General features: G+C 43.2%; 1 protein-coding gene across 1 annotated transcript in view; it reads right to left on the bottom strand.

Annotated features, from left to right (window-relative positions):
- LOC124045689 overlaps window positions 1-25,871 on the bottom strand; it is a 68,727-nt gene that overhangs the window by 14,873 nt on the left and 27,983 nt on the right. Inside the window, exons 13-32 of the mRNA XM_046365253.1 lie at window positions 25,255-25,455; window positions 24,911-24,941; window positions 23,922-24,063; window positions 23,333-23,546; window positions 22,914-23,097; window positions 19,556-19,702; window positions 17,323-18,106; window positions 15,006-15,190; window positions 14,063-14,215; window positions 13,271-13,446; window positions 11,342-11,435; window positions 10,898-10,924; window positions 10,297-10,374; window positions 9,680-9,814; window positions 8,943-9,055; window positions 6,652-6,805; window positions 5,931-6,086; window positions 5,613-5,747; window positions 4,899-5,134; window positions 4,450-4,461 (exon numbers count right to left, since the gene is read on the bottom strand). Coding sequence (XP_046221209.1) covers window positions 4,450-4,461; window positions 4,899-5,134; window positions 5,613-5,747; window positions 5,931-6,086; window positions 6,652-6,805; window positions 8,943-9,055; window positions 9,680-9,814; window positions 10,297-10,374; window positions 10,898-10,924; window positions 11,342-11,435; window positions 13,271-13,446; window positions 14,063-14,215; window positions 15,006-15,190; window positions 17,323-18,106; window positions 19,556-19,702; window positions 22,914-23,097; window positions 23,333-23,546; window positions 23,922-24,063; window positions 24,911-24,941; window positions 25,255-25,455 — 3,357 coding nt within the window. The remainder of the gene's footprint in view (window positions 1-4,449; window positions 4,462-4,898; window positions 5,135-5,612; window positions 5,748-5,930; window positions 6,087-6,651; window positions 6,806-8,942; window positions 9,056-9,679; window positions 9,815-10,296; window positions 10,375-10,897; window positions 10,925-11,341; window positions 11,436-13,270; window positions 13,447-14,062; window positions 14,216-15,005; window positions 15,191-17,322; window positions 18,107-19,555; window positions 19,703-22,913; window positions 23,098-23,332; window positions 23,547-23,921; window positions 24,064-24,910; window positions 24,942-25,254; window positions 25,456-25,871) is intronic.

Below are 25,871 nucleotides of genomic sequence, written 5' to 3'. Positions count from 1 at the left end.
AAAATTACTTGTGTCATGCACAAAGTAGATGTCCTAACCAACATGCCAAAACTATAGTTGGTTAACAAGAAGTTTGTGAATTTGTAAAAAGATAATAACATACATATTAACAACCACAACAGTGATGAATGTCGTTGGGGTGGAGGGTGGTATTCAGCAGCCTGATGGTAGAAAATATTGGCCAGTCTTAGTTTTTTTCCATGATACTCCTGTACTGCCTGCATCCGAGTCACTGAAGCGGGGAGAACAGGGCATGGGCTTGGGTGGCTGGTGTCCCTGATGACCTTCTTGGTCTTCCTGCGACACCTGGTGTTGTAGTTGTCCTGCAGAGCAGGCAGTGTGCACCCAACGGTGCACCCTCTAAAGAACCTTGCAGTCTGTGGCGGTGTCCGTTGCCATACCAGGCCGTGATGCAGCCCGACAGTATGCTCTCGATGGTGCTCCTGTAAAACACTGCGAGGGCCCTCTGGGACAGGCCAAATCTCTTCATTATCCTGAGGTTGAAGAGTCACTGTCGTGCCTTCTTCACGAGTGTCCGATTGGTTAGACCATTTCAGCTTCGCTGAGATGTGTATGCCGAGGAATTTTAAGTTATTGACCATCTCCATGGCAACGCCGTTGATGAGCATGGGGGAGTTTCCAAGCCTGGTTCCTCCTGAATTCCACAATCAGCCCTTTTGCTTTGCTAACATTAAGGGACAGGTTGTTTACCGGGCACCAAGCCGTCAGAGTGGCTACCTCCTCCATGAAGGCTGTCTCATCGTTGTTGGTGATCAGGCCTACTACTGTTGTGTCGTCAGCGAATTTGATAGAGTTGGAACTATGCGAGACCACGCTGTCATTGGTATACAGAGAAAACAGGAGGGTACTGAGGACACATCCTTGTGGGGTCCCCGTGTTGAGGATCAGTGTCGAGGAGGTAATGTTGCCTACCTTCACCACCTGGGGGCAACCTGTCAGGAAGTAAAGGACCCAGTTGCATGGGGAGGAGTGCGCTTTGTAATGAGCTTATATGGTATTGAAGGACGAACTGTAGTCGATGAACAGAATCCTCACAAACATTTATTTTGTCCAGGTGGGTAGAGGTAGTGTGCAGTGCAATGGCGATTGTGTCATCCATGGATCTGTAAGGTGGTAGGCAAATTGGAGGGGGTTGAGTGCGTCAAGGCGGGAGGAGGTGATATGGTCTTTGACTAGCCTCTTGAAGCACTTCATGCTGATGGAAATAAGTGCTACTGGTTGGTAGTCTTTCAGTTACTTTCCCTTGGGCACAGGGATGATAGTGGACATCTTGAAGCAGGTGGAAATAGAGGCCTGAGCTAAGGAGAGATTTAAAATGTCTTGCGAGGGTTAACACGTTTGAATGACTTACACACATCCTCAGTGGAGACTGAGTGTGTAGCCATCGGGGGCTCTCCTCGGCAGCTTAGGGTAATTGTACTCGAATCTTGAGTAAAAAGGTGTTTAACTTCTTGGTGACAGGGGGCAGTATTTTCACGTCTGGATGAAATGCATGCCCAAATTCAACTGCCTTCAACTGACGGTGAGTACCCAGCAATTCGTATTCCAAAAGTTCTACCCGGGTGTGTGTAATAATGCACAAAACAATCAGATTAAGAACATTTGAGAAAAACACCAGAAAAAAATACAAAAAAGTAGAAACCTGCAATGTTATATCGGAGCTCGAGGCGAGGGGCCCTCTGTCGGTGTCATCTTAGCCAAATGATATGGTTATGATGCTCATCATTCCATTCAATGTAATAATGTGACACAGGAGGTTAGTAAATTACACCTTGTTATAGCATTGTAATGTAGTAGTGTTGTGCAGTTCATGAACAATTCACTCAACTCTTTTTACTGACTTGAGTTTCACGGTTCGTTTTTAAGAGAGACTTGTTCAATTCAGTCGTTCGTTTGACCTGCGGACCACAATGAATACTTCAGCAGGATTAATACATGCTCCACCGGCTCAGCAGCTCCATGCACGTGCTCAGTCCAGCAACTGTCTTATTTAGTCTATCATGTGCACCAAAGGGGAATAGATCATGCTGTTGTCATGACGTGCCCTGGGGGGGTATCATAGGTCTCTCTCGTTTTATGACTTAACGACAGGTGGTAAATTCCTGGAAAGGACCCTCTCACCATTTGGACATGCAGCATTGAGAGAGAGAGAACAAAGGACTTCACTTGGCCAAACTGCTAAATCCCCAAAATGGGAGAATTAAATCATATTTAGCACTTCTGGGACCTGTTGGATCGGACGGTGAGGGCTAGGGCCATACCCCCCAGAAATGTCCAGGAACTTGCAGGTGCCTTGGTGGAAGAGTGGGGTAACATCTCACAGCAATAACTGGCAAATGTGGTGCAGTCCATGAGGAGGAGATGCACTGCAGTACTTAATGCAGCTGGTGGCCACACCAGATACTGACTGTTACTTTTGATTTTGATCCCCCCCCTTTGTTCTTTGTTCAGGCACAAATTATTCCATAATAATTAGTTAGTCACATGTCTGTGGAACTTGTTCAGTTTGTCTCAGTTGTTGAATCTTATGTTCATACAAACATGTTAAGTTTGCTGAAAATAAACGCAGTTGACAGTGAGGACATTTATTTTTTTGCTGAGTTTATATTGCAATTATTCTTGAATGAGTGGCAATTCATGTGCAAAGGATTAGCATTTCAATGAATATAATTATAGACTGTGTAGTGAATCCATTTGTCTATACCGCTCTCTGTCCCCACCACTCTCCTTTTGTCTACCAAGCTGTCATATAGGCATAGCCCACTAGCGACTTTTCTATCTCTGTTAGTAACCAATATCTACTGTTTGTGATGTATTTCTGTGATTATTTAGTTAGTAAATAAATAATTAAGCCAATGTTTATATTGCTGATTCATTATGGAAACTTGGGTTCGTGCAGATAACCAATAATTTTACGACGTTCAGATGAGACTGATAGAGGGAAAGAAAAATTCATGACTGATTGATGACTGAAATGTAAGATTTTTAGATCTCTAAGAGCTCATTCGGAAGATGGAACTCCTTAAATAAACTTGTCTGTGGTGCCCCAGGTTATTAATGAGTTAATTGTTGCATGATTGAATTCAACGACGTAAATAATTAAACGTTAGATAATCGATTTGATAAAATAGCATGCCATCACATTGATGATAGTCAGACTGTAAGCAGCAGAGAGGAGGAAAATACATGTTTAGAATTGATAGTTGATCGCATAGTAAAAGAATTAACGCAATTAATTGATTATTGAATATTACTCGATGGACACAGCTTTTATTAGAACCAAAACAAACACAGCCTGCCTCTGCTCAACACTCGAACGAGAGAACGAATCGTTCCGGGGCAGCTGCAGTTCGCGACTGAAATTGTGCTGATCTGCCTCGCTGCAGTCAAGCAGTGTCATAGAGCCGTTCACAAATCTAGTCCGGTTGCAGCCACAACTAGACCTCGTTTCAAAAGGTATCAAATAATCTTATTTGTATGCCTACCAATCACAAATGTACAATGCTTGAAGAACACTTTTATTAGTCTCAGTCACAAAGAACAGCTCCAATAACAAGCCTTCTATGGCGATTGAGAGACTTGTTCGCCGATAGGGGACCCTGCTTGCTCTGGGCGTTACCGAATCAAATGAACAAAATGAGTCGAAAGATTCATTGTTTTGACTGAACAAGTTGAAAAGATCTGAGAGAATAAAAGGAGGCGAACTTGCCATCACTAGTACGCAGATTCTTAATTAGCATGTAGTTACATAAGTTGTCATGAAGACTTCATAATAGCAGTTGTTAGTAACAGTTGACAGAGCATATGAAAATAGGATGAACAGTAATTTTAACACCCATTACAAACGATTTTATAACGTCATGCCGTGACTCATAACTATTTAAAACTACTAATGACAGCTTTTGACAAACTGTTATGTTATATAACTGTTATAAAGGCTTTATGAATGCCTGTATAAGGACACATACAGTACATTTTAGTCATATCCAGAGCCACTGGATCAAGTCAATAAGGTAAAGTTCCTTGCTCAAGGGGCACATAGACATATTTGTCACCTAGCTCGGGGATTCAAAACAGCAGCCTTTCGGTTACTGGCCCAATGCTCTTCACAGCGAGAATACCTGCTACCCCAGTAAAGTGTTACCAAAACTTTTGTAGGCTGCAGACAGATAACAGTTGCGTTCATGTGCTTCAAATCATGTCAGACATGAACATTATCCGCAATTAAAATACAGACCATTTCAAAGTCACAATGACCTCCATTTGGTATCTCTGAGGTCCAACTGCACAGGTGACTCCATACATACTAACAGCACACAGCCATGATCTATCACATCTCTACTGTTACCAAAGAGATGACAGACCCAAACTAAGCACACTGGAGTTAAAGGGAGAGTTCACCTAAATAACAAATACACATATCCTTACCTTGAAAGTAGTCTACGGGGCAGGAGAGGAAGGGAAACGTAAGTCATTCTTTCATTCAGGCAATCTATCCTTTTAAGCTTGAAATGATAACATGTCCTATTTGTCTGGTTGCCACAGAGCTACACTATGGTTGTGTTCATTTGGTAAAACAGTGAAAAAAATCCAGGTTGTCCCTCCCCTGTTCTGGTATAAATAAACACGACCTACATCACCTTGCTTTCCCTCTTAACCGAACATCTAGGCCCGAATACCAAATAAACCCCTAGTTACTGCGCACTTGTGGAAATCTGGGAGGATTTGACAGGTGTAAGCAATATGGTAATAGCGCCACTTGCTCACTGATGGGCTAGGAAATAGTCTCTCCATGATACTTACACCTGTCAGATTGACACAAGTACATAGGGTGTAGCATCATTTTGGGATTATATGCAGCCAGTACTTGGTCTCACCTCTCTAGTTTGACAGCCAGGGCCTTGCGGAGACGCAGCTCCTCAGTGTAGAGCTCCCGGTAGCGATCCAGCTCTGTGCGGGTGGAGTCTCGCAGACTCATGCTGTCGTGCTGTGTGGAGTGCGCTCTGCCCAGCTCGCCCTCCAGCTCCCGGATGCGCTGTTCCAGCGTGGAGCGCAAGCTGGCCTCGTTTGCTGCCTTGATCTGCTCCAACGCCTCCTGGGACGCCGCCTGGGTCTGAAGGAGGGATGTGTTCAACAGGCAGCAACAGGAATGGGTAAAAACATGTATACACACTCTCACCAAGTGAGTGCCATTCATCTGTTAATTAACTGCCAGGCAGAAATGGAAAACCAGCAGGACTAGCAGCCCTCAAGGACAACTTCCTTCCTTGAGGAAATCACTTATCTAACACGGTAAGGCTGATGATAGTCACAGGCTAGAAACCATGTTGTTACCTATCCACGTCATTATTTCAAGGGAGGGAGGGAGGAGGATTTTTTTTACCTTTATTTTACTAGGCAAGTCAGTTAAGAACAAATTCTTATTTTCAATGACGGCCTAGGAACAGTGGGTTTAACTGCCTGTTCAGGGGCAGAACGACAGATTTGTACTTTGTCAGCTCGGGGATTCAAACTTGCAACCTTTCGGTTACTAGTCCAACGCTCTAACCACTAGGCCAAGTTCTAGAATATATCTTGTGCCTCCCCCCCACCTGTAGGAAGAGGTTGACCTCCTCCAGTTTCTGTCTGATCTCCTGGCGGGCCCTCTCCTCTGCGTCTCGTCGGTACTGATCCACCAGGGTCTGGTCCATCACCCCCGCCTCCACCTGCCGCCGCAGGCCCAACAACTACAATACAGAATAGTACTTTTACTAATAGATCTTGTAAATGTTTTACTTACTGAATATTTTACATATTAAAATGAAATACTTCCATTGCACAGCCCTTTTAGTTTTTTTTGTTGACCCCCCTGGATATGAACTGCCGACCTTCTGGCTACTGGATCGTCTCTAACCTCTGGGGCTACCCACCTCCTCCTCCAGGTGCCTCTTGCTACGCTCGAGCCGCTCGTTGCTGCGGCTCAGGCTCTTCAAGGAGGTCAGTTTCTCCTTGAGCTCCCCGTTGACCCTCTCCAGCTGGCTGCAGCGAGACACCTCCTTCTCCAGCTGCACCGACAGGTCATCCACCTGGGGACAGAGGGTCATTGAGATGAGAGGATGTGTATGAAGTGGTGTAGGGTGAAGTTGTCCCTAAATGCTGATCTTGGACCAGTTTTGCATTTTCCAGATTGGGGGAGCAGAAGGTGATCCTAGATCTATACCTTGGGGAAACTTGAACCCAGAGCTGTATGAAGTACAGGGTTGTGTTCATCCGGAAACAAACAGAAGAAAATAACCTGAAACAGGGAGGACTACCTGGACTTCTCTAATAAGACACATTTTTGTTTTAAGTTGCAAAACATTTAAAAAGGTTTTCCGTAGCGTGCCCTAATAAACACGACCCAGGAAATGGTAGAACATGAGATAAGATAGATAAGATGTCAAATAAGAGGAAGATAAGGATCTGTGTGGGTCTAAACTTAACTTCATGAGTCGTCAATGCGTCCCAAATGGCACCCTAATCACTATATAGTGCACTAGTACTTTACTTATTATGTCCAGCACCCTTGGAAGTGAAGTAGTAGCACACTTTATAAGGAATAGGGTGCCATTCGGTACACATCCTTGGTTTCAGGATCAATTAGCTTAGTACCTTGTCCTTCATCCTGCTGATCCTGCTGATGTCAGCCTCAGTCTGTCTGTGGCCCATCTCCCCTCTCATGCTGCTCATGGGCGATGCAAACTCAGCCCCGGCACCGTCCTGCTCCCGCAGCTTCTTCTTAGCCGTCTTCACCAGTGTCCGCAGCCTGTACAACATTCCACACAGAGACAGATACACACATATAATATTAATGACACATGGGTCGTTCCACCAATTTGGTTCCTTGAGTACTGTAACTTGGAGAAAAATATTTTTTCTTTGTTTCACTTTATTTTAGCATTGTCATAAAGAACGCAACGTAATAAAACAAATATATGTAATGCCATCTCAAGAGGTTAAATAAAAAGATTACTATACTATTAAGTGCCAAGTAAAGAAACAGGATTGACGATTTAATCTTAAAATCAGCCATAAATCCTCGTGATAGGGGAATAGAAGCTTGTTGTCTGCAACAGCATGGAGGGGCAATTGAACGAAAGCTTCACAATTGTAAAAAAAAAAAATATTGTTAAAACATTTCTTGCCTGCAACAGTATTATGCTCGACCGTGTTCCACCACAAAACACCAGAAAATGGTGAAAGAGTATAGAACCAGCTCACCTGCTTTTACACAAAGGTTTGACTATTCTTTTGAAAAATAATTAAGGAATAGTTTCATCGTATTAAAACAAGAGTTCAGTAAGAGGGTTAAACTTAAAATCAGGGACAGGTGTTTTTTGTTACCACTTATTACATTAAATAAATAATAGTCAGAAATGACTGTCAATGCTTTCCAATGAAAGTGAAAACCTAGAAGTCACACAGAGGGACATGTCAAAATGCTATATTTTTGCACTTTAGCAATTCTTTATTCATATAAAAAATCTGATTGAATTTTCCATGCGGTCTATATTAAAAAGGGCACTACATTTAATATAACAAGCATTTAAAATGTCTACCGTAATTTCCGGACTATAAGCCGCTACTTTATTCCCACACTTTGAACCTCGCGGTTTATACAATGACGCGGCTAATTTATGGATTTTTCCCGCATTCACAAGATTCATGCCTCCGGCAAAAAACTGAGCACCGTCACATAATGTGACGTAAATCGAGCGCGCTCAAACTTCCCATCATTCTGATTACAGTAGTAATTTTGTCACCCTCATCATGGCAAAAACACAGAGAAATGCATATGATGCAGCTTTCAAGTTGAAGGCGATCGATCTGGCTGTTGGAAAAGGAAATAGAGCTGCTGCATGGGAGCTTGGCCTAAATGAGTCGATTATAAGACTTTGTAAACAGCACTGTGAGGAACTGACTCAGTGCAAAAAGACAACAAACCTTTCAGAGGGAAGAAAAGCAGATGGCGCAAAGTATTTGCAGCCACTCGACATCAGTGTAAATCGTGCATTTAAGGTGGCGCTCCATGTTCAGTGGGAGGCTTGGATGACAAATGGGGAGAAATCTTTCACTAAAACGGGCCGCATGCGAAGAGCAATTTATGGTCAAGTCTGCCAGTGGGTCCTGACAGCGTGGAGCATTGTCAAAAAATTCACTATCATCAACGGGTTTCGAAAGGCTGGATTGCTGCGTGTTGAAGGGGCAAGCATGAGCTCAGCGGGGTATTTGCCTCCGGATGAAAGTGACGAGAGCGACAATGAAAACGATCCAACATCGGATGAAGCAGTTCTGAGGCTATTCAATGACTTCAGTGGTTTCAGTGTACAGGAGGAGGCTTGGTAGGCTACTGTTTTAATTTTTGTTACAAGCCGTGTTTCGTTAAAGCCTATTTATTTTTGTTACAAGCCGTGTTTCGTTTAAAGGCTGTGTAAAGTTCATTTGTTTCAATGTACCGGTAGGCACCTGCGGCTTATTTATGTACAAAATACATATTTTTTAATAATTCAGTGGGTGCGGTTTATATTCAGGTGCGCTTAATAGTCCAGCAATTACGGTACTTAAAAGATCAAAAGGCACTAATTTCATAGAACGACCTAGATGCACTAGATCAGTCTGACTGATCGGACACCGAAACATCACACCACTGATGGGGGAAAAACCCCCAAATCTAACTCACAAACCCAGACACACAAATCATATCACAAACCTATAGACAGCAAAACACATCGGCTAACTTCACAACACACCCACAGAGAGGTGCACCAGACAAAAGCCGGGGATGAATGCGCTGGGTCTACTATAATTGGGCTCCATAGTAGTACTATGGTGGTAATAGACATGGAGAGGTTGCTCTACCGTCCTGAGGAGGGTGCTGTGAAGAAGGGAGGTTGTACTGTTACCTGTACATTTCTTTCTGTAGTTCTGTGTTTCTCTTCATCTCCTGGTCCAATCTGGTGTCCACTGACTTTTTCTGCTCCCCTATCTTCTTGGCCTTCTTCTTCTCTAACTCCATCTGGAACACACAGGACAAACAGCGATGAAATACTGAAGTGTTATTTTTCATCTTCACCAAGTCAATTAAGAACAGATTCGACCTGTCAACAATGAAGTCTTCACACACCCCTACAGTTTAATAAGGTAGATTAAGGATGTGCATCTTTCCTTTTCAAGATGATTCGATACGTATCTAGATACATGGGCTCTGATACGACAAGTTTTGAAACGATTCGGTGTGATTCAGTTTGGTCAACTGGCAGCCCGCGGGCCGGCCCCCTTTTGTAGGCCAGCGGATCAATCCAGTTTTTTGGAACTCAGTCGGATTCTCAACTTACTGTTGAGCGTTAAAATAGTAGAATAGTAGAAAATCACTTATATCTTAAACATTTGAACCTGGGAGCAATGCATATCGGTGAATCCCTATGGTAGATCCCTTTATCTGTGGCTTTTTTTCTATATGGCCTGTTGAATTAGACGGTAGGATTGTGACGTTCGACATAAAATATTCAATAGAAGCGATGTTGGGGATTGTTTCTGAACAGGGCCTTGGTTTAAGGAAGTGCTTTTTATGTTCACAGGTGAGGTGTTAATGGCCAGTTGTGCGTTTGTGTGTATGCCAGTGGTCATCTTGATTGGTCACCTGGCTGCTGAGCTCTCCTTTCTCCTTCTCCAGCTCAGCCAGACGCAGACCCAGCTTGGAGCGGCTCTTCAGCTCCTCCTCCCACAGCGCATGGGAGTCCTGGGCGTTATGGGACAGCATGCTTTGCTTCTGCACCTGAGGGTAGAGGGGTAGGGTTACGCTACTAATGTAGAGCCGAATGTTAGTGGTCCATATCAAGACTAAAAAACGAAAACCCTTTGCCCGTCTCTGAATTCGTGAGGCTAAACATTTAAAGATATATTGCGGGGCATCTGGCGGGGCGGCAGCGTAGCCTAGTGGTTAGAGCGTTGGACTAGTAACCGGAAGGTTGCGAGTTCAAACCCCCGAGCTGATAAGGTACAAATCTGTCGTTCTGCCCCTGAACAGGCAGTTAACCCACTGTTCCCAGGCCGTCATTGAAAATAAGAATATGTTCTTAACTGACTTGCCTGGTTAAATAAAGGTAATTTTTTTTAAAAAGAGAATATTTTTGCATATTTTTGCAGCGTTGACATATTAGCGCAAATGACGGAGAGATGTGGTATGTGGAAGCATCTTTAGACAATGAAGACACAATACAAATTTCAACCGAGGAAGTAGTAAAGTAATCAACCAACCTCCTGACTGAGCTGGTCCTCCAGGGTCATCTTGCTGCACTGCAGGCCAGTCACCAAGTCCTCTAGACGGTTCCTGACCTGAGGGTTGAAGAGTAGAAGAGTGATGCAACATGTGGACAAGAGATGTGGCTCCTCATCCAAATAAGATAGGATCAACTTAATTGTCCCAGAGGAAGAATCAATGCCGAAAAGACACAAGAGGGAGAAAATAAAGAAATACACCCAAAGCATGTAACACCATGCAGCTCTAGAGAGAAACAAAAAAATAGGTCTCAGACCACACCAAGATGATATACCGGTATAGGGAGAAAAAAGAGATCAAAAGACCTCAGAATTGCAAAGAGACCACCACCAATCAAAAACAACCCAACACAACCAGAAGAAAAATCAAAGACATTTATAAAAAACAACTCATTCAAGCAATGTTTTTGAATTTCTGGTGTAGAAATAGTGCCCAAACGGCTGATCAAATCTAAAAGCAGTGGGTAAAGTGTAGGGAGTCTTGATCATTAATTTATTTTTCCTTTTGAGGGCATCTTTCTTCAGAGAATAAAATCAAACGCAAAGAAATGTATACAGCTACTATGTCTGAAATACCAACCCCTCCTCCTGCTGCAGAGTCAGATGGCTGTGAAGAGATTGAATACCTTTAAAGTCAATATTAATTTAATTACAACTAATTTACCCTTATATCTCCTGTAAAACAGTAACTTGTCTACTGTAAATTATAGTTTCATGTCATAGCATTAGTAAGACCACAAAAAGACAGCCAGGGCTGATAAAGATTACAAATCAGCACTAAAGTATAATTCTGCAAAGTTACTCAATGTTTATTTACCTTGAAAGGCAGTCTACCCTTGTCCATAGACTACTTTCAAGATAAGTAAACAATATGAATACATCAATTCTCTGAAATAGCCCTTTAACATGGCACATTATATCTAAACATGGTGCTTTTTCCCAACCCTATGCATGGGAACCAAATACAATATGGAAAACTGACTGGGAGGATGAAAATGTTTGGATGCAGATTGACTAGACTCACCATGGCAGAGTCTTGGACTCCTTTCTGCAGTGCCTCGATCTTGTTGGTCTGCTGCTTTGCTGCTGCCTCCAGCCTGGCATTCTCAATCTCCAATCTGCAGACACACAACATTAATACGACAGTCACAACGTTCACATTCCTATAGTATGTAGTCATATTCAGAAACAGTTTTATAACAGTTTGTTTCCCCCCAAAAATGACAGATTAAATTTCATACAACCCTAAATTGGTGACTGAGTTTGTGTGCGTGCGCTCACGCTTTTATATGTGTGTGAGTACAGTCGTGGCCAAATAGTTTTGAGAATGACACAAATATTAATTTCCACAAAGTTAGCTGCATCAGTGACTTCAGATATTTCTTGTCAGATGTTACTATGGAATTCCTTAAGTATAATTACAAGCATTTCATAAGTGTCAAATGATTTTATTGACAATTACATGAAGTTGATGCAAAGAGTAAATATTTGCAGTGTTGACCCTTCTTCTTCCAAGACCTCTGCAATCCGCCCTGGCATGCTGTCAATTAACTTCTGGGCCACATCCTGACTGATGGCAGCCCATTCTTGCATAATCGATGCTTGGAGTTTGTCAGAATTTGTGGGGTTTTGTTTGTCCACCGCCTCTTGAGGATTGACCACAAGTTCTCAATGGGCTTAAGGTCTGGGGGGTTTCTTGGCCATGGAACCAAAATATCGATGTTTTGTTCCCCGAGCCACTTAGTTATCACTTTTGCCTTATGGCAAGGTGCTCCATCACGCTGGAAAAAGCATTGTTCATTACCAAACTGTTCCTGGATGGTTGGGAGAAGTTGCTCTCAGAGGATGTGTTGGTACCATTCTTTATTCATGGCTGTGTTCTTAAGCAAAATTGTGAGTGAGCCCACTCCCTTGGCTGAGAAGCAACCCCGCACATGAATGGTCTTGGGATTCTTTACTGTTGGCATGACACAGGACTGATGGTAACGCTCACCTTGTCTTCTCCGGACAAGCTTTTTCTGGATGCCCCAAAAAATCGGAAAGCGGATTCAGAGAAAATGACTTCACCCCAGTCCTCAGCAGTCCAATCCCTGTACCTTTTGCAGAATATCAGTCTGTCCCTGATGTTTTTCCTGGAGAGAAGTGGCTTCTTTGCTGCCCTTCTTGACAACAGGCCATCCTCTAAAAGTCTTCGCCTCACTGTGCGTGCAGATGCACTCACACCTACCTGCCCGCTGCCATTCCTGAGCAAGCTCTGTACTGGTGGTGCCCCGATCCCGCAGCTGAATCAACTTTAGGAGACAGTCCTGGCGCTTGCTGGACTTTCTTGGGCGCCCTGAATCCTTCTTCACAACAATTGAACCGCTCACCTTGAAGTTGTTAATGATCCAATAAATGTTCGATTTAGGTGCAATCTTACTGGAAGGCCTGTGAAGCCCTTTTTGTGCAAAGCAATGATGACGGCATGTGTTTCCTTGCAGGTAACCATGGTTGACAGAGGAAGAACAATGATTCCAAGCACCACCCTCCTTTTGAAGCTTCCAATCTGTTATTCGAACTCAGCATGACAGTGATCTCCAGCCTTGTCCTCGTCAACACTCACACCTGTGTTAACGAGAGAATCACTGACATGATGTCAGCTGGTCCTTTTGTGGCAGGACTGAAATGCAGTGGAAATGTTTTTTGGGGGGATTCAGTTCATTTGCATGGCAAAGAGGGACTTTGCAATTAATTGTAATTAATCTAATCACTATTCATAACATTCTGGAGTATATGCAAATTGCCATCATACAAACTAAGGCAGCAGATTTTGTGAAAATGTATATTTGTGTTATTCTCAACTTTTGGCCACGACTGTACTTTAGTGTTTGCTTGTGTGTGTAAGTACAAGTGCACCTGTGTTCCTGCATGCTGTTGTGTGTGTGTGTGTGTGTCTGTGCATGCACGTGTATACCTCTGCACTGCCTCCTCCAGCTGTTTAATGGTGGTGTCTGAGCCTGCAAAGGCAGACAGCACCTCCTGCAGTTTCTGAGAGGCGATGACCACCTCTCGCTCCTTCTCATCTAGACTGCTCTTCAGAGCTTTGATGCGCCGCTCTGCCTGAACGCACTGGTCCTCGCTCTCCTCCAGCTGTGAGGTAGCAAGTTCACAGAGTTAACGTGATTCCCTATTCTACTTGACAATGACATTTGTTCTGCACAATATATTTATATTCTGATAGGGAATCATGCTATTATATCTGTCATATCTATTCTATACAATACTTTTCTATCGGAACATCCTGTAATGTCGCCCCAGCCCGAGGTCAAGCGGTCATACGGCCATCTTTCAGAAGGTCAATCTCAGGTCACTAGCATCACTATGAACATCTGTTAACCTATACATTGAACCATAGTTCTTACAGTAACCCTAACCCGGTCATTAGCCAGCTGTACACAAAAAAATCCAATTTCATCAGTGAGCTGTCTAATCTAGGACAAGTTGATTGATGCCACAGCATCCACCACCAGCCAGTCTACATGGGAGACTGCAGATACCATAAACTGCCACAGGGAGGCACTGTCTTACTCCTACCAATATGGCTCCTTTAGAAATATAATTACTAGACTTGAACTTGAATGGGGATGTAGGTTCTACTAAGTCTGGTTCTACAATGCTTCCAACCTTCTCCGGGGTGACGTTTCCCCAGATCTAGGATCATATTCCCGTCACCTGATCATAACCTGAACCATTTGCATTCGCCCACCTTCCCCTTAAGACGGTCCATGTCCTTGAGCAGTCGCGCCTTCTCCTCCTCCAGGTCATTGCGGTAGCGTGTGTTCACCTCCAGGGAAGCCTCGCTCATCGACAGCTTCTTCAGTGAGTCGGCGAGTTCTTGCTGCAGCTGCCTCAAACTGGTCTGTGGGCCATGAAAAAGTAAGAGCAAAATAACGTTTTCTTTGTTAAACAGAGAGACTGAACTTTTCCGGGCTGGTAGAGAGAGAGAGAGAGAGCGCAGGGGGGTGATTAAGACAAGCTAATCCTCTTATGTAGTAGAAAACCGGAGGATGGGAATAGCCACAAAACTACACTAGTAGATCATGAGAAGCGTAGGTTGAAGGTGCTCTTTGACTTGCAGCTATTAGTGGATAAAGTTAGCTTCAGTTTGTAGTGGATGTTATAGAGGTTGTTTACTTATTCTACATGTCTGAGGCATGTTTGTTCTACATTAAATAGTTATATCTGTACATTCCACAGTGTAGTGCCCTGCTGAATGCTATCCTGTTCTCTATCCTGGGCCCTGTTCAAATTCTATCAAGCTGCATCCTTCCTCCCTTTTTGAAGTAGTCACTGATTAGAAATGACTGAACAGATGGAAACCATGTGTTTGGGGGCCTTGCATTCACCAATCTAATATCTAATCAGTGATTATTTCAATGAAGGAAGGATGCATTTTTTAGGGCTCTACATCAAAGCGTTTTTCTGTGATTCCTTGAATCCTATCTCCTTGCCTCCTTCTCAACCGTATTGTAGGAGGAATGTCTGAGGTCCATCCCCTTATTCTTCTCCAATACCTTTTTGATGTGAGGAGAGAGAATGTGAGGAACCCAGGAAAGTTGAAGTGAGAAAGAGCCTTTATTCTACATTATAGATTTAAACCGTTCCACAACGTTGTGCCTTGCTGAATGCACCCCACCCCTATATCACACCTCTCTGTCGTTCTTCTCCTCCTCCAGCTTGTAGACCTGGTCGCGGAGGTCGGCAGCCTTGGTGGCCAGCTCCTTGCTCCTCTCCTCTACCAGCTGCACACGCTCCTCCCCGTCCGAGCGCAGCTTAGCCAGCAGGTCGCCAAAGCGCTCCTGGGCGTCCGTCACCGCCTTCTCCTTCGCCATCCCTTTGAATTTAATAAACTGTATTACTCCCATGGCACTCATCGTAAGAGTAGGGGGCGTTTACACTGGTGCCCTGGCTAAATTTCCAACCCAACCTGGCTTCATTTTTATCATGGCCACCTAATCATCCCCCTCATTCCTAATTGGCATATATCTCTCCACCATGCTAGCGGTGTGGTGAGTGTTCTGGCACAAATGGTTGCCATGCATCACCCAAGTGGGTGCCACATATTGGTAGTGGATGAGTCGAGTTAATCTCAATAATTTTGAGCACCTAGGTGGAAAAGCACTTATTCCATTTCATTATCATTATTGTAAATCCCCAAATGGGAACATGGATGCGTCACCAGCATGACAAAGTGAAGACATATTTTTAGAAATCTTTGCAAATTTATTGAAAATGATATTCAGAAATCTCTCATTTACAAAAGTATTCTCACCCGAGTCAACACTTTGTAGAAGCACCTTTGGCAGAGATTACATCTGAGTCTTTCTGGGTAAGTCTCTAAGAGTTTTCCAAACCTGGACTGTGTAAAATTTGCCCATTATTCTTTTCAGAATGTATCATTGCTAGACAACCATTTCCAGGTCTTGCCATAGATTTTTCAAGTAGATTTAAGTCAAAACTGTAACTCGGCCACTCAGGAACATTCACGGTCTTCTTGGTAAGCAACTCCAGCATAGTTTTCGTCTTGTGTTTTAGGTTAATGCCACCACTATGCTTGAAAATATGGAGAGTGGTTACCAGTATTGGATTTGCCCCAAACATACGACTTTGTATTCAGGACAAAAAGTGAATGGCTTTGCCACATTTGTTTTGCAGTATTACTTTAGTGCATTGTTGCAAACAGGAAGCATGTTTTGGAATATTCGTATTCTGTACAGACTTCCTTCTTTTCACTCTGTCAATTAGGTTGGTAATTGTGGCGTAACTATAATGTTGTTGATCCATCCTCAGTTCCCTCCTATCACATCCATTAAACTCTAACTGTTTTAAAGTCAATCCATGAGCGGTTTCCTTCCTCTCTGGCAACTGAGTTAGGAAGGACGCCTATATCTTTGTAATGACTGGGTATATAGATACACCATCCAAAGTGTAATTAACTTCACCATGCTCAACGGGATAGTCAATGTCTGCTTTTTAATATTTACCCATCTAACACTAGGTGCCCTTTGTGAGGCATCACAAAACCTCCCTGGTTTTTGTGGTTGAATCTATGCTTGAAATTAACTGCTCGACTGAGGGACCTTGTAGATAATTATATGTGTGGGGTACAGAGATGAGGTAGTCGTTTAAAAATTATGCTAAAATCCATGCATCTTATTATGTGACTTGTGAAGGACATTTTTACTCCTGAACTTATTTAGGCTTGCCATAACAAAGAGGTTGAATACTTATTGACTCACAGCATTTCAGTTTTTCATTTGTAAACATTCTGAAGAACATAATTCCACTTTGACATTACAGGTTTTGTGTGTAGGCCAGTGACACAAAATCTAAATTTAATTAATTTAGAATTCAGCCTGTAACAACAAAATGTGCTAAGTCAAGGGGTGTGAATAGTTTCTCAAGGCACTTAGTGTCAGAAGACTTAGCACTGACGGCTGATGAAACAAGAACAATACATGATGTTGCCAATAGATTCAATAGGATAAACTTCCAAGCAAATGAATTAAATAGAATAAGTTAGATCAATGCATTAGAAAATCATCAGGGTCCTCAGCTCATATAAAGTAACCAGTACCGATAAAAAGTGCAGGTACATAATTATAGCACCACCTGGATAATATGCATTAAAAAGCAAGGGAACTGTACAATACAATATCAACACATTAAATATCAACACATTCTTCCTAGTCAGTGGTGTCATGTCAGCTGAAGCTAGGGGTTGGCAGAATGATGTCTGGACCTCTGTCTCCTCCCATCACAAATCAAGACACAGGCTGAGGCAGGCAAGAGAGATCAGGGAGTTTTTCAATAATGGACAACTGGAATAACTATTGAAGTCTATTCAAAATTGTTGGTCTTAAGCTAAGGGATGGTGAATTAAATTGCTTGCCACTCCTAAAAGACATGGCCCACCTTAGGATACACCTAAAATACATTGGTTAAAAACTCTGCAATTGCATGCACCTTTGTTCTGGGCCTCCTCCAGCTGTTGCCTCAGCAGCATAGCCTCGCTCTGTGCCGCCGCCAGCCTCTCCTGCAGCGTCTCCTGCCGGGCGCACACTCTCCCAGCCTGCTCCCTCTCCGTCTGTAGAGTTGCCTCAAGCTCCTTCACTCGCCCCCCTATTTGCTCCTTGTCCCTCTGCAGCGTGGCGACCACATGCTCCATCTCGGCAAGCGACATTGTGACACGGTGCACCTCATTTTCGAGGCCGTTTGCACGTGATTCTGCCTTAGCGAGTTTCTGCGACAGCCCACCCACCGCCTCGCGTTTGTTCGCTGCCTCGCCCGTAAGCTTGTCCTGGGCACGCTGGTGCCCCTCACGCTCGCGATGAAGAGCTCTTTCGGCGTCAGCGCGTGCCACCTGGCATCTCTCTGCCTCCTGAAGAGCCCCAGTCAGCCGCGTCCTCGCTGACTCACCTTCGGCTTCCAGCTGCTCCCTCACCTGGCGCTCGTGCTCCAGCCGTGTGGAAGCAACAGCCAGTTCGGCCTTGACGGCGGTCACCTGGCTGGTGTACTGGTAGACTGTCTGGGCCAGCGCCTCCTCGTTGAGTTTGAGGTCGCGCCGGGCGTCCTCTAGGCGCTCCCTCAAAGCCTCGCTCTCCTCGGAGCGGCGGGACTCCTCCTGGCGACTGTGGGAGCAGGAGCGCTCCAGCTCAGCTCTCAGGGAGCTCAGCTCGTCCTGGAGCACAGAGCTCTGCTGCAGCAGCTCCCTCTCTCGGTCAGTGGCCTCCGTCAACTGGGACAGGGCCTGACAAGTGAGAACAGCAGCAGAGGTGACACAGCACACTAAACATCACTTTCAATGGCGAACATGAAAAAAAACGGCAAAATTCAGTTATGACATCATTGTTCTAGCATTATCCACTGAGTTTTTAAAACTAAAGCACATGATATGGTTCAATGTGCCAATAAAATGATCTCTATCTACTTTAGTTTCATTTAATTGCCGTCATCTTGAAGCTAAAATTGGGATCATGTAAACTCTGCTAATGACCATACAAAAAAAAAAAAATAGTGTAATGGAGAGCAATGTACAATACTGAGAACTTTGCAAAATTGCATGGGGCCGCCATCTTTATGCACCTCTGCTATTAGAGCCGGACCGGAATCTCTGCTTCAAGATTGTATTGATCAGCCAGACTGGGATATGTTCTGGGTTGCCACCGAGAATAACATTGACGTACATTACCGTTCAAAAGTTTGGGGTGACTTAGAAATGTCCTTGTTTTTGAAAGAAAAGCAAATTTTTTTGTCCATTAAAATAATATCAAATTGATTCGAAATAAAGTCGACATTGTTAATGTTGTAAATGACTATTGCATGTTACTGCAATACAGATAGATTGTGAACAATGCCGTTTCAGATTTACTTTAAGACTAAGTTTAATTCATTCAGCCAGCAGACTCCCCATTCTTGTTAATTAGTGTGCTTGTGTTTGATCAAACATTTCCACATAAATCTAATCCACTGCCATAGATGAAAACATTTTTAGTTTAGATTACCTTCTTAGGTAGAACTTGGTGTTTTGTATTAACTTTTATATTTTTGGTGGTTATCATGTAAATGTTCTTAAATTATGTTAATTTGAATATGTAGTTAAGGGCCCAGTGCAGTCAGAATAAATGTTTTGCTGTGTATTGTGTCATATTTTTATTTCCTGATAGTTGCTGGTTGAAAATACAATCTACACAGGACCTTCTAATCAGCAGGTCTGCATGGGCGGCAGTTTCGGCTTTCAATGGTGACATTACCATGCAGTGAATTGTGCTCCTGGGTGACGCAGCAGTCTAAGGCACTGCATCGCAGTGCTAGAGGCGTCACTACAGACCCTGGTTCGATTCCAGGCTGTATCACAACCGGCTGTGATTGGGAGTCCCATAGGGCGGTGAACAATTGGCCCAGCGTAAACCAGGTTAGGGTTTGGCCGGGGTAAATAAGAATTTCTTCTTAAGTGACTTGCCTAGTAAAAAAAAAAAATAGAAAATGGTTAATAGACTAACACCAAAGAGAGATCCAAATAACAGCTCGTTATTCCCCCCCCCCCCCCCCCCCAGTCCGACCCTGGGTTTATAAGTGCGGATATTGACTCTGCCGCTCGAGCATGCTTTTGGGGCACAGTCGATAGCGCGCTGGGCTTCGGGCTAGAAGGTCAAGGGGTCGAGGCCTGCTTCCTGCCCGTTTCATTACAGTATGTTACCTCGTTGCTCTTACTGATGGTCCTCCTGTTCTCCTCCTCGATCTGCTGCTGCTTGCGGAGATGATTGTTGAGGAGGGTCTCCGACAAAGCTCGGGCACCTCGCTCCTGGGTCAACAGCCTCTGGGTCTCGCTGCGGTCCTCCTCCGACTAGGGGATGACACATACACACAGGCTACATTCATACTCATTCACGTCATAAATGCTGTGTGCTCAATAACAGACTATTAAAGAGAAGATCTGGAGAAAGGTGTATTGATGTGGTTCTGAGTGATTGTTTATAACACTTTATGACACCTGTGGTATGTGTTTGGCAATGACGGAATAACATTAAAAACTCGCTAAATATGATAGTCATTTTTACTCGCTGTAACCAACAAAATAATACATGGTAACAGGAGTGGAAACCGTGTTTTTTCTGTGAATGTTGGAGTTTAATTTAATTTTGTGGACCTAACATCATCTTTATGTCGAGATCAGATTGCGTTTGATATAAATTACTCCAGAGTTAGAGAAAGATTTCTGCGGGAAAGTAAGTTACATTTGGACAGTGCAGGAAAAATGTCAGGCAAATGAGCTGGCACAAATACATATTAACACCTTTTGCTCTACACCAGCAAACACTGCTATGGAGGTAGAAAGCAGAGCAGTGGATTTTGTAGACAAGGAAATGAGGGGGCACAATGAGCAAAGGAGCCACAAGCAATATGATTGTAATAGGTGTGGCACCAGGCCATGAAGTGCCCTGCTGTTGGAAAATTTTGCAACCAGTGCAAGGGAAAGTAATTTTTGGAAAAATGTGTTTAGCAAAGGACAAGTATGGGACTTTGTGGGCACTGTGGATTGCATGGAGGATGTGCAAGAACCATCACAGGTCCATACTGTAGCTAGTGACCACTTGGTTGTACCACTCGTGGTCAATGGTACAATTTTGACCTTAAAGCTGGATGCAGGGGCTAAAGCCAACCTGATCAATGAAAGCACAAACCAGCAATCATGCAAAAGGATGTCTCTCTGGCCAAGCAATTGAGACTAAAGGTTTGTGTCGGCTAACTGTATAGAGGGAAAACAAGAAGCCACACACTTATGTTTGATTGTACCAGAGGGGCATGATTCTCTTTTGGGGGATAAAGCATGTGGGTCGTTGGGAGTGGGTAAGCGAGTGTACACCATTAATTTCTGACTGGCTGCACAGTGTTCAACAAGTAATCAAAATGGTGAGATTGCATAAATATATTCTGATGTGTTCACAGGATTTGGAGCAATGCCTCTCATTTACTCTATTACTCTCACAGAGAATGCCAAGCCAGTGATTCCTGCACCACGCAGAGTTCCAGTGCCAATACGGAAGGGTTTAAAGATGGAGATCGGGAAGAATAGTGAAACTCAATGTGCTCGTGAAAACAGAGGAGCCAATAGACGGGGTCAATTCCATGCTGTGTGTTCGGAAAAGGAACGGAGATCTGAGAGTCTGTATGGACCCCAAGGACCTTCATAAATGTATCAAAAAGTAACATGTTCAGATACCTAAGAGGGAGGACAGTGTGTGAAATGGCGGGTGCACACTATTTCTGAAAATTGGATGCTTCAAATTAGAGCTTGAGCGATTAATCGGAATGGCCGATTTCAAGTTTTCATAATCGGTATTTTTGGACACCGATTACGGCCGATTACAATGCACTCCACGAGGAGACTGCGTGGCAGGCTGACTACCTGTTACACGAGTGCAGCAAGGAGCTAAGGAAAGGTGCTAGCTAGCATTAAACGTATCTTAAAAAACAATCAAACAATCACTAGTTAACCACACATGGTTGATGATATTACTAGTTTATCTAGCTTGTCTTGCGATGCATATAATCGATGCGGTGCCTGTTAATTTATCATCGAATCACAGCCTACTTCGCCAAATGGGTGGTGTTGATGATTTAACAAGCGCATTCACGACAAAAAGCACCGTCGTTGCACCAATGTATACCTAACCATAAACATCAATGCCTTTCTTAAAATCAACACACAAGTATGTATTTTTAAACCTGCATACTTAGTTAATATTGTCTGCTAACATGAATTTAGTTTAACGAGGAAAAATTGTGGCACTTCTGTTGCGTTCTGTGCAGCAGTTTGGGCTGCCTGGCTTGTGAACTGTGTGAAGACCATTTCTTCCTAACAAAGACTGTAATTAATTTGCCAGAATTGTACACAATTATGACATAACATTGAAGGTTGTATAATGTAACAGCAATATTTACACTTAGGAATGTCACCCATTAGATAAAATATGGAACGGCTCTGTATTTCACTGAAAGAATAAATGTTTTTGAAATGATAGTTTCTGGTTTTGACCATATTAATGACCTAAGGCTTGTATTTCTGTGTTATAATATTATAATTAAGTCTATGATTTGATATTTGATAGAGCAGTCTGACTGAGCGGTGGTAGCAAGCAGCAGCCTCGTAAGAACTCATTCAAACAGCCGTTCCTGCATTTGCCAGCAGCTCTTCGCTGTGCTTTAAACATTGCACTGTTTATGACTTCAAGCCTATCAACTCCCGAGATTAGGCTGGCAATACTAAAGTACCTATAAGAACATCCAATAGTCAAAGGAATATGAAATACAAATGGTATAGAGAGAAAAAGTCATATAATTCTTAAAATACCTACAACCTAAAACTTCTTACCTGGGAATATTGAAGACTCATGTTAAAAGGAACCACCAGCTTTCATATGTTCTCATGTTCCGAGCAAGGAAATTAAATGTTAGCTTTTTTACATGGCACATTTTGCACTTCTACTTTCTTCTCCAACACTTTCTTTTTGCATTATTTAAACCAAATTGAACATGTTTCATTATTTATTTGAGACTAAATAGATTTTTGTTAATGTATTATATTAAGTTAAATATAATATAAATAGTTAAAATAAGTGTTCATTCAGTATTGTTGTAATTGTCATTATTACAAATAAAAAATAAAAATTGTCCGATTAATAGGTATCGGCTTTTTTTGGTCCTCCAATAATCGGTATTGGCGTTGAAAAATCATAGTCGGCCGACCTCTAACCTGTGGTATGTGTGGCAATGGCAGAATAACATTAAAAACTCGTTAACTATGATTGATGGTGATGGTCGTCTTTGCTCGTGGTAACCAACAAAGTAATACAGAAGGTTGTACACTACTAGATGTTGTAGACCAGTCCTTATTGACGTTTTACCACTGACCAATATAAAGCGCTAGGTCAGGGGTTATCTACAAAGTACAACATAGTGTAATCAAGGTATAAAACAATTATGTTATTCTCATAATTTAAATAGGAAGAGGAGGGCTTAGAGAAAGAGAGAAAAAGAGTCAGAGTGCATTCTACCTGTTTCATGTTGTTAAGGATGGCCCTCATCTCCAGCTCCAGGTTCCTCATGGCCAGTTCCACCTTGTGCTTCTCCTCTGCCTCGGCCCGTAGCTCCTCCTCCTTCCTCCGCAGCATCTCCCGGTTCTTGTCATACAGCATGGAGGCGTTCCGGTGCTTCTCCTGCTCCTGCTTCAGCTGGAACCTACAGCACATAGGGCAGAGAGATGGAACACAGAGAAAGCAGTGGGTCACATCTACACTTAGTGTGTTAGCAGAGACAGAGTGAGAGGAGAGATGATAAAAATCAAAAGGTGAGAGAGAAATATTTGAAAGAGCATAAAAATATGAAAAAGGTTCATTGAGAGGGAGAGAAAAAAAACAAATTGTCTCACAGAACGTCAAAAAAAGACCTCAACTCAACTTACTCAACCACTTACTTAAAGTTGTTGAGGTCCGTGTCCAGCTCAAGCTGCCGGTGATCCAGGGCCTGCTTGCTGTCCCGGCTTTCCTCCAGTGAGGCCATCAGCTCGCGCTTCTCGACCTCCAGCTGGCTCACCTTGTCAGAGAGGTGCCCATGGCGGCCCCGCTCCCTCTGGATCGTGCGCTCATACTCGTGGAACATGTTCTGGAGCTTCACGATGCTCACAGAGTCTGAGGGGACAGAGGGGCCTAGGGTTAGAGCCTTGGGGTCTTCCTCAATTCATCTTTCCTAGATTTCTCGCCTCCTTCTCAAAATGCATTGGAGATAAATGTCAAAGGGGAGGGACCTTGGATCTTCTCCTCAAATATGAAGGAGGCAAGGAGATAGAATGCGAGGAATCATGGAAAGACAGTTTGAGATAGAGCCTAGGATACAAAGTCTACATTGTGCTTATAACATATCAGCTGATATTATCTACAGAGATGAATTTAGACATACATGTGTTACAGCAATTTAGGCACTGCACTACCCCCAAACATAAACTTTAGTCCCCAATCATCACAAAAAAGACTTGGTTAAAGTGGTAGATTTTGGGGCATGTGTACCTAAAGTGGCAGAATCGAGCTGTTTGATGAGAAAAGAGGCGTGACGGTAGCCAGAGGTGGGGTCTTCGAGGTCAGATGTGGCCGTGTCCGATGACTGTGTGAGCTCATCAAAGTCCTCCGCCATCTCAATCTCGCCAGCAGTCTGAGGTTGGGGACGCAACATAAAACAGATCAAAGATTTACACTACATTCTAACTTTTACACATGGATATAGTGTATGTTTGAATGTAATTTGTTAATTTTTTACTAAACTCATGATATTTTCTTTAAGGGACACTGCACTCCAAAATCAACATTTGTCAGATTTTTTCAGACCTCAAAAGTCCACATCCCAAGTCATCAGTTTAGAACTGAGGGGTTTGAAATTAAACTCTCAAGTACAGTGCCTTGCGAAAGTATTCGGCCCTCTTGAACTTTGCGACCTTTTGCCACATTTCAGGCTTCAAACATAAAGATATAAAACTATTTTTTTTGTGAAGAATCAACAACAAGTGGGACACAATCATGAAGTGGAACGACATTTATTGGATATTTCAAACTTTTTTAATAAATCAAAAACTGAAAAATTGGCCGTGCAAAATTAGAGGGAGTGAGAGTGCCTCGAACACACAGCAGTCAAAAGGGAAACGGGGACAGGCTGATACTTTTATAGTAGGAATCAACATCATGCATAGGCTATTACTGTTGACCAAATAATGGTTTTAAACAGTCTACAGGAACGTTCTGTAGAAAAATCACTGAACATTACCGACATAAGCAAAATGATTTGGTAAGAGGAAGGCAGTGTCGGTGTCAGTAATTTTTGGTTAATCGTCCCAGCTCTAGTGAACTAAGTGTTTATCATTTCCATTAATTTTGTACTGTGGTAGATCTACAAAACAGATAGGTTGTGAATTCATGTCTAGGCTTTGATTTTGGAGTGTGATGTACCTTAAAAAAAGTGGAGGGGAAAAAAGACCAAAAGAAAAATGACGATGCCAGAAGTTTACCTTGTCTTTCTGATGCCATGCAGATAGAGCCCTGACAACGACCACCAAACACAAACAGAACAAGAGTTGGAAAGATTATTTTGGAAAATGTCACGAATGCTCACTCCTCAAGCTCTCCGACGAGCAGCACGACATATTTTGTAGAAGCGCGATGGAATAACACAGTAAACCTTTCAAAATGATCAGTTTAAGAGTTTGACATGCAACATATTTGAAAGCAGAAGATAGAGAGATATAACAGATTAAGTCAAAAGAAAAGTCCAGATCATATCCCACCACCAATCATTAAACTGTCAGAGTTAGTGACATCGTCAGTTATGTAAAATGGCATACTGCATATATACCTTCCATCATCGTCCGACACTTCACTTAAAGTACTATCGTCAAACACTGAGAGGGGGTCTCCTGCGTTAACATGGTTAGCTGCCTGGGGGGCTCGGCCATGCCTGGCTCCCCCCAGAAAGGGACACTGTAAGGTGGCCTCGTTAGATACAGCTCTCCCCTCCTCCTTCTTCTGCTGCTGATGTAGTTGGTCCTCCAGGGCCCTGTCAGCGCATTAGGGAGAGCATAGACCTAGCGGTGAACGTCATGCCCCATGACATGTAGCCGTAGCCAATAGCTGGGAATATGGTTGATTGCTCTGGAGTGGGAGGTGTCATTTAAGCAGTGGCAGCAAGGGAAAGGACAGGGGATGGAATCAAAACTAAACCAAAGTACAGCTGTAACAAGGGATTGTCTTAGAGTGGACCAGGGTATGATAATGGAAGATGCCCGTCTGCCAGCTGGTATAAATTCAACCCTTGGATGAGTATAAGCAAGGAAGTGGCAGTGTTTCCACTATATTGCTTTCCCCTTACAGAGCTGCATTTATCGAAATGGGTTGGGCCAATGGTGAGCGGTAAGGGAGATAATTGTAACCGAATGTCTTTGGTTGCCTTTGGACTGCTGGTCTTTAGGTGAT

The sequence above is a fragment of the Oncorhynchus gorbuscha genome, linkage group LG01 (assembly GCF_021184085.1).
Source record: "Oncorhynchus gorbuscha isolate QuinsamMale2020 ecotype Even-year linkage group LG01, OgorEven_v1.0, whole genome shotgun sequence".
In the NCBI taxonomy this organism is placed as follows: Eukaryota; Metazoa; Chordata; class Actinopteri; order Salmoniformes; family Salmonidae; genus Oncorhynchus; species Oncorhynchus gorbuscha.
This window is presented reverse-complemented; position numbering and strand designations above follow the sequence as displayed.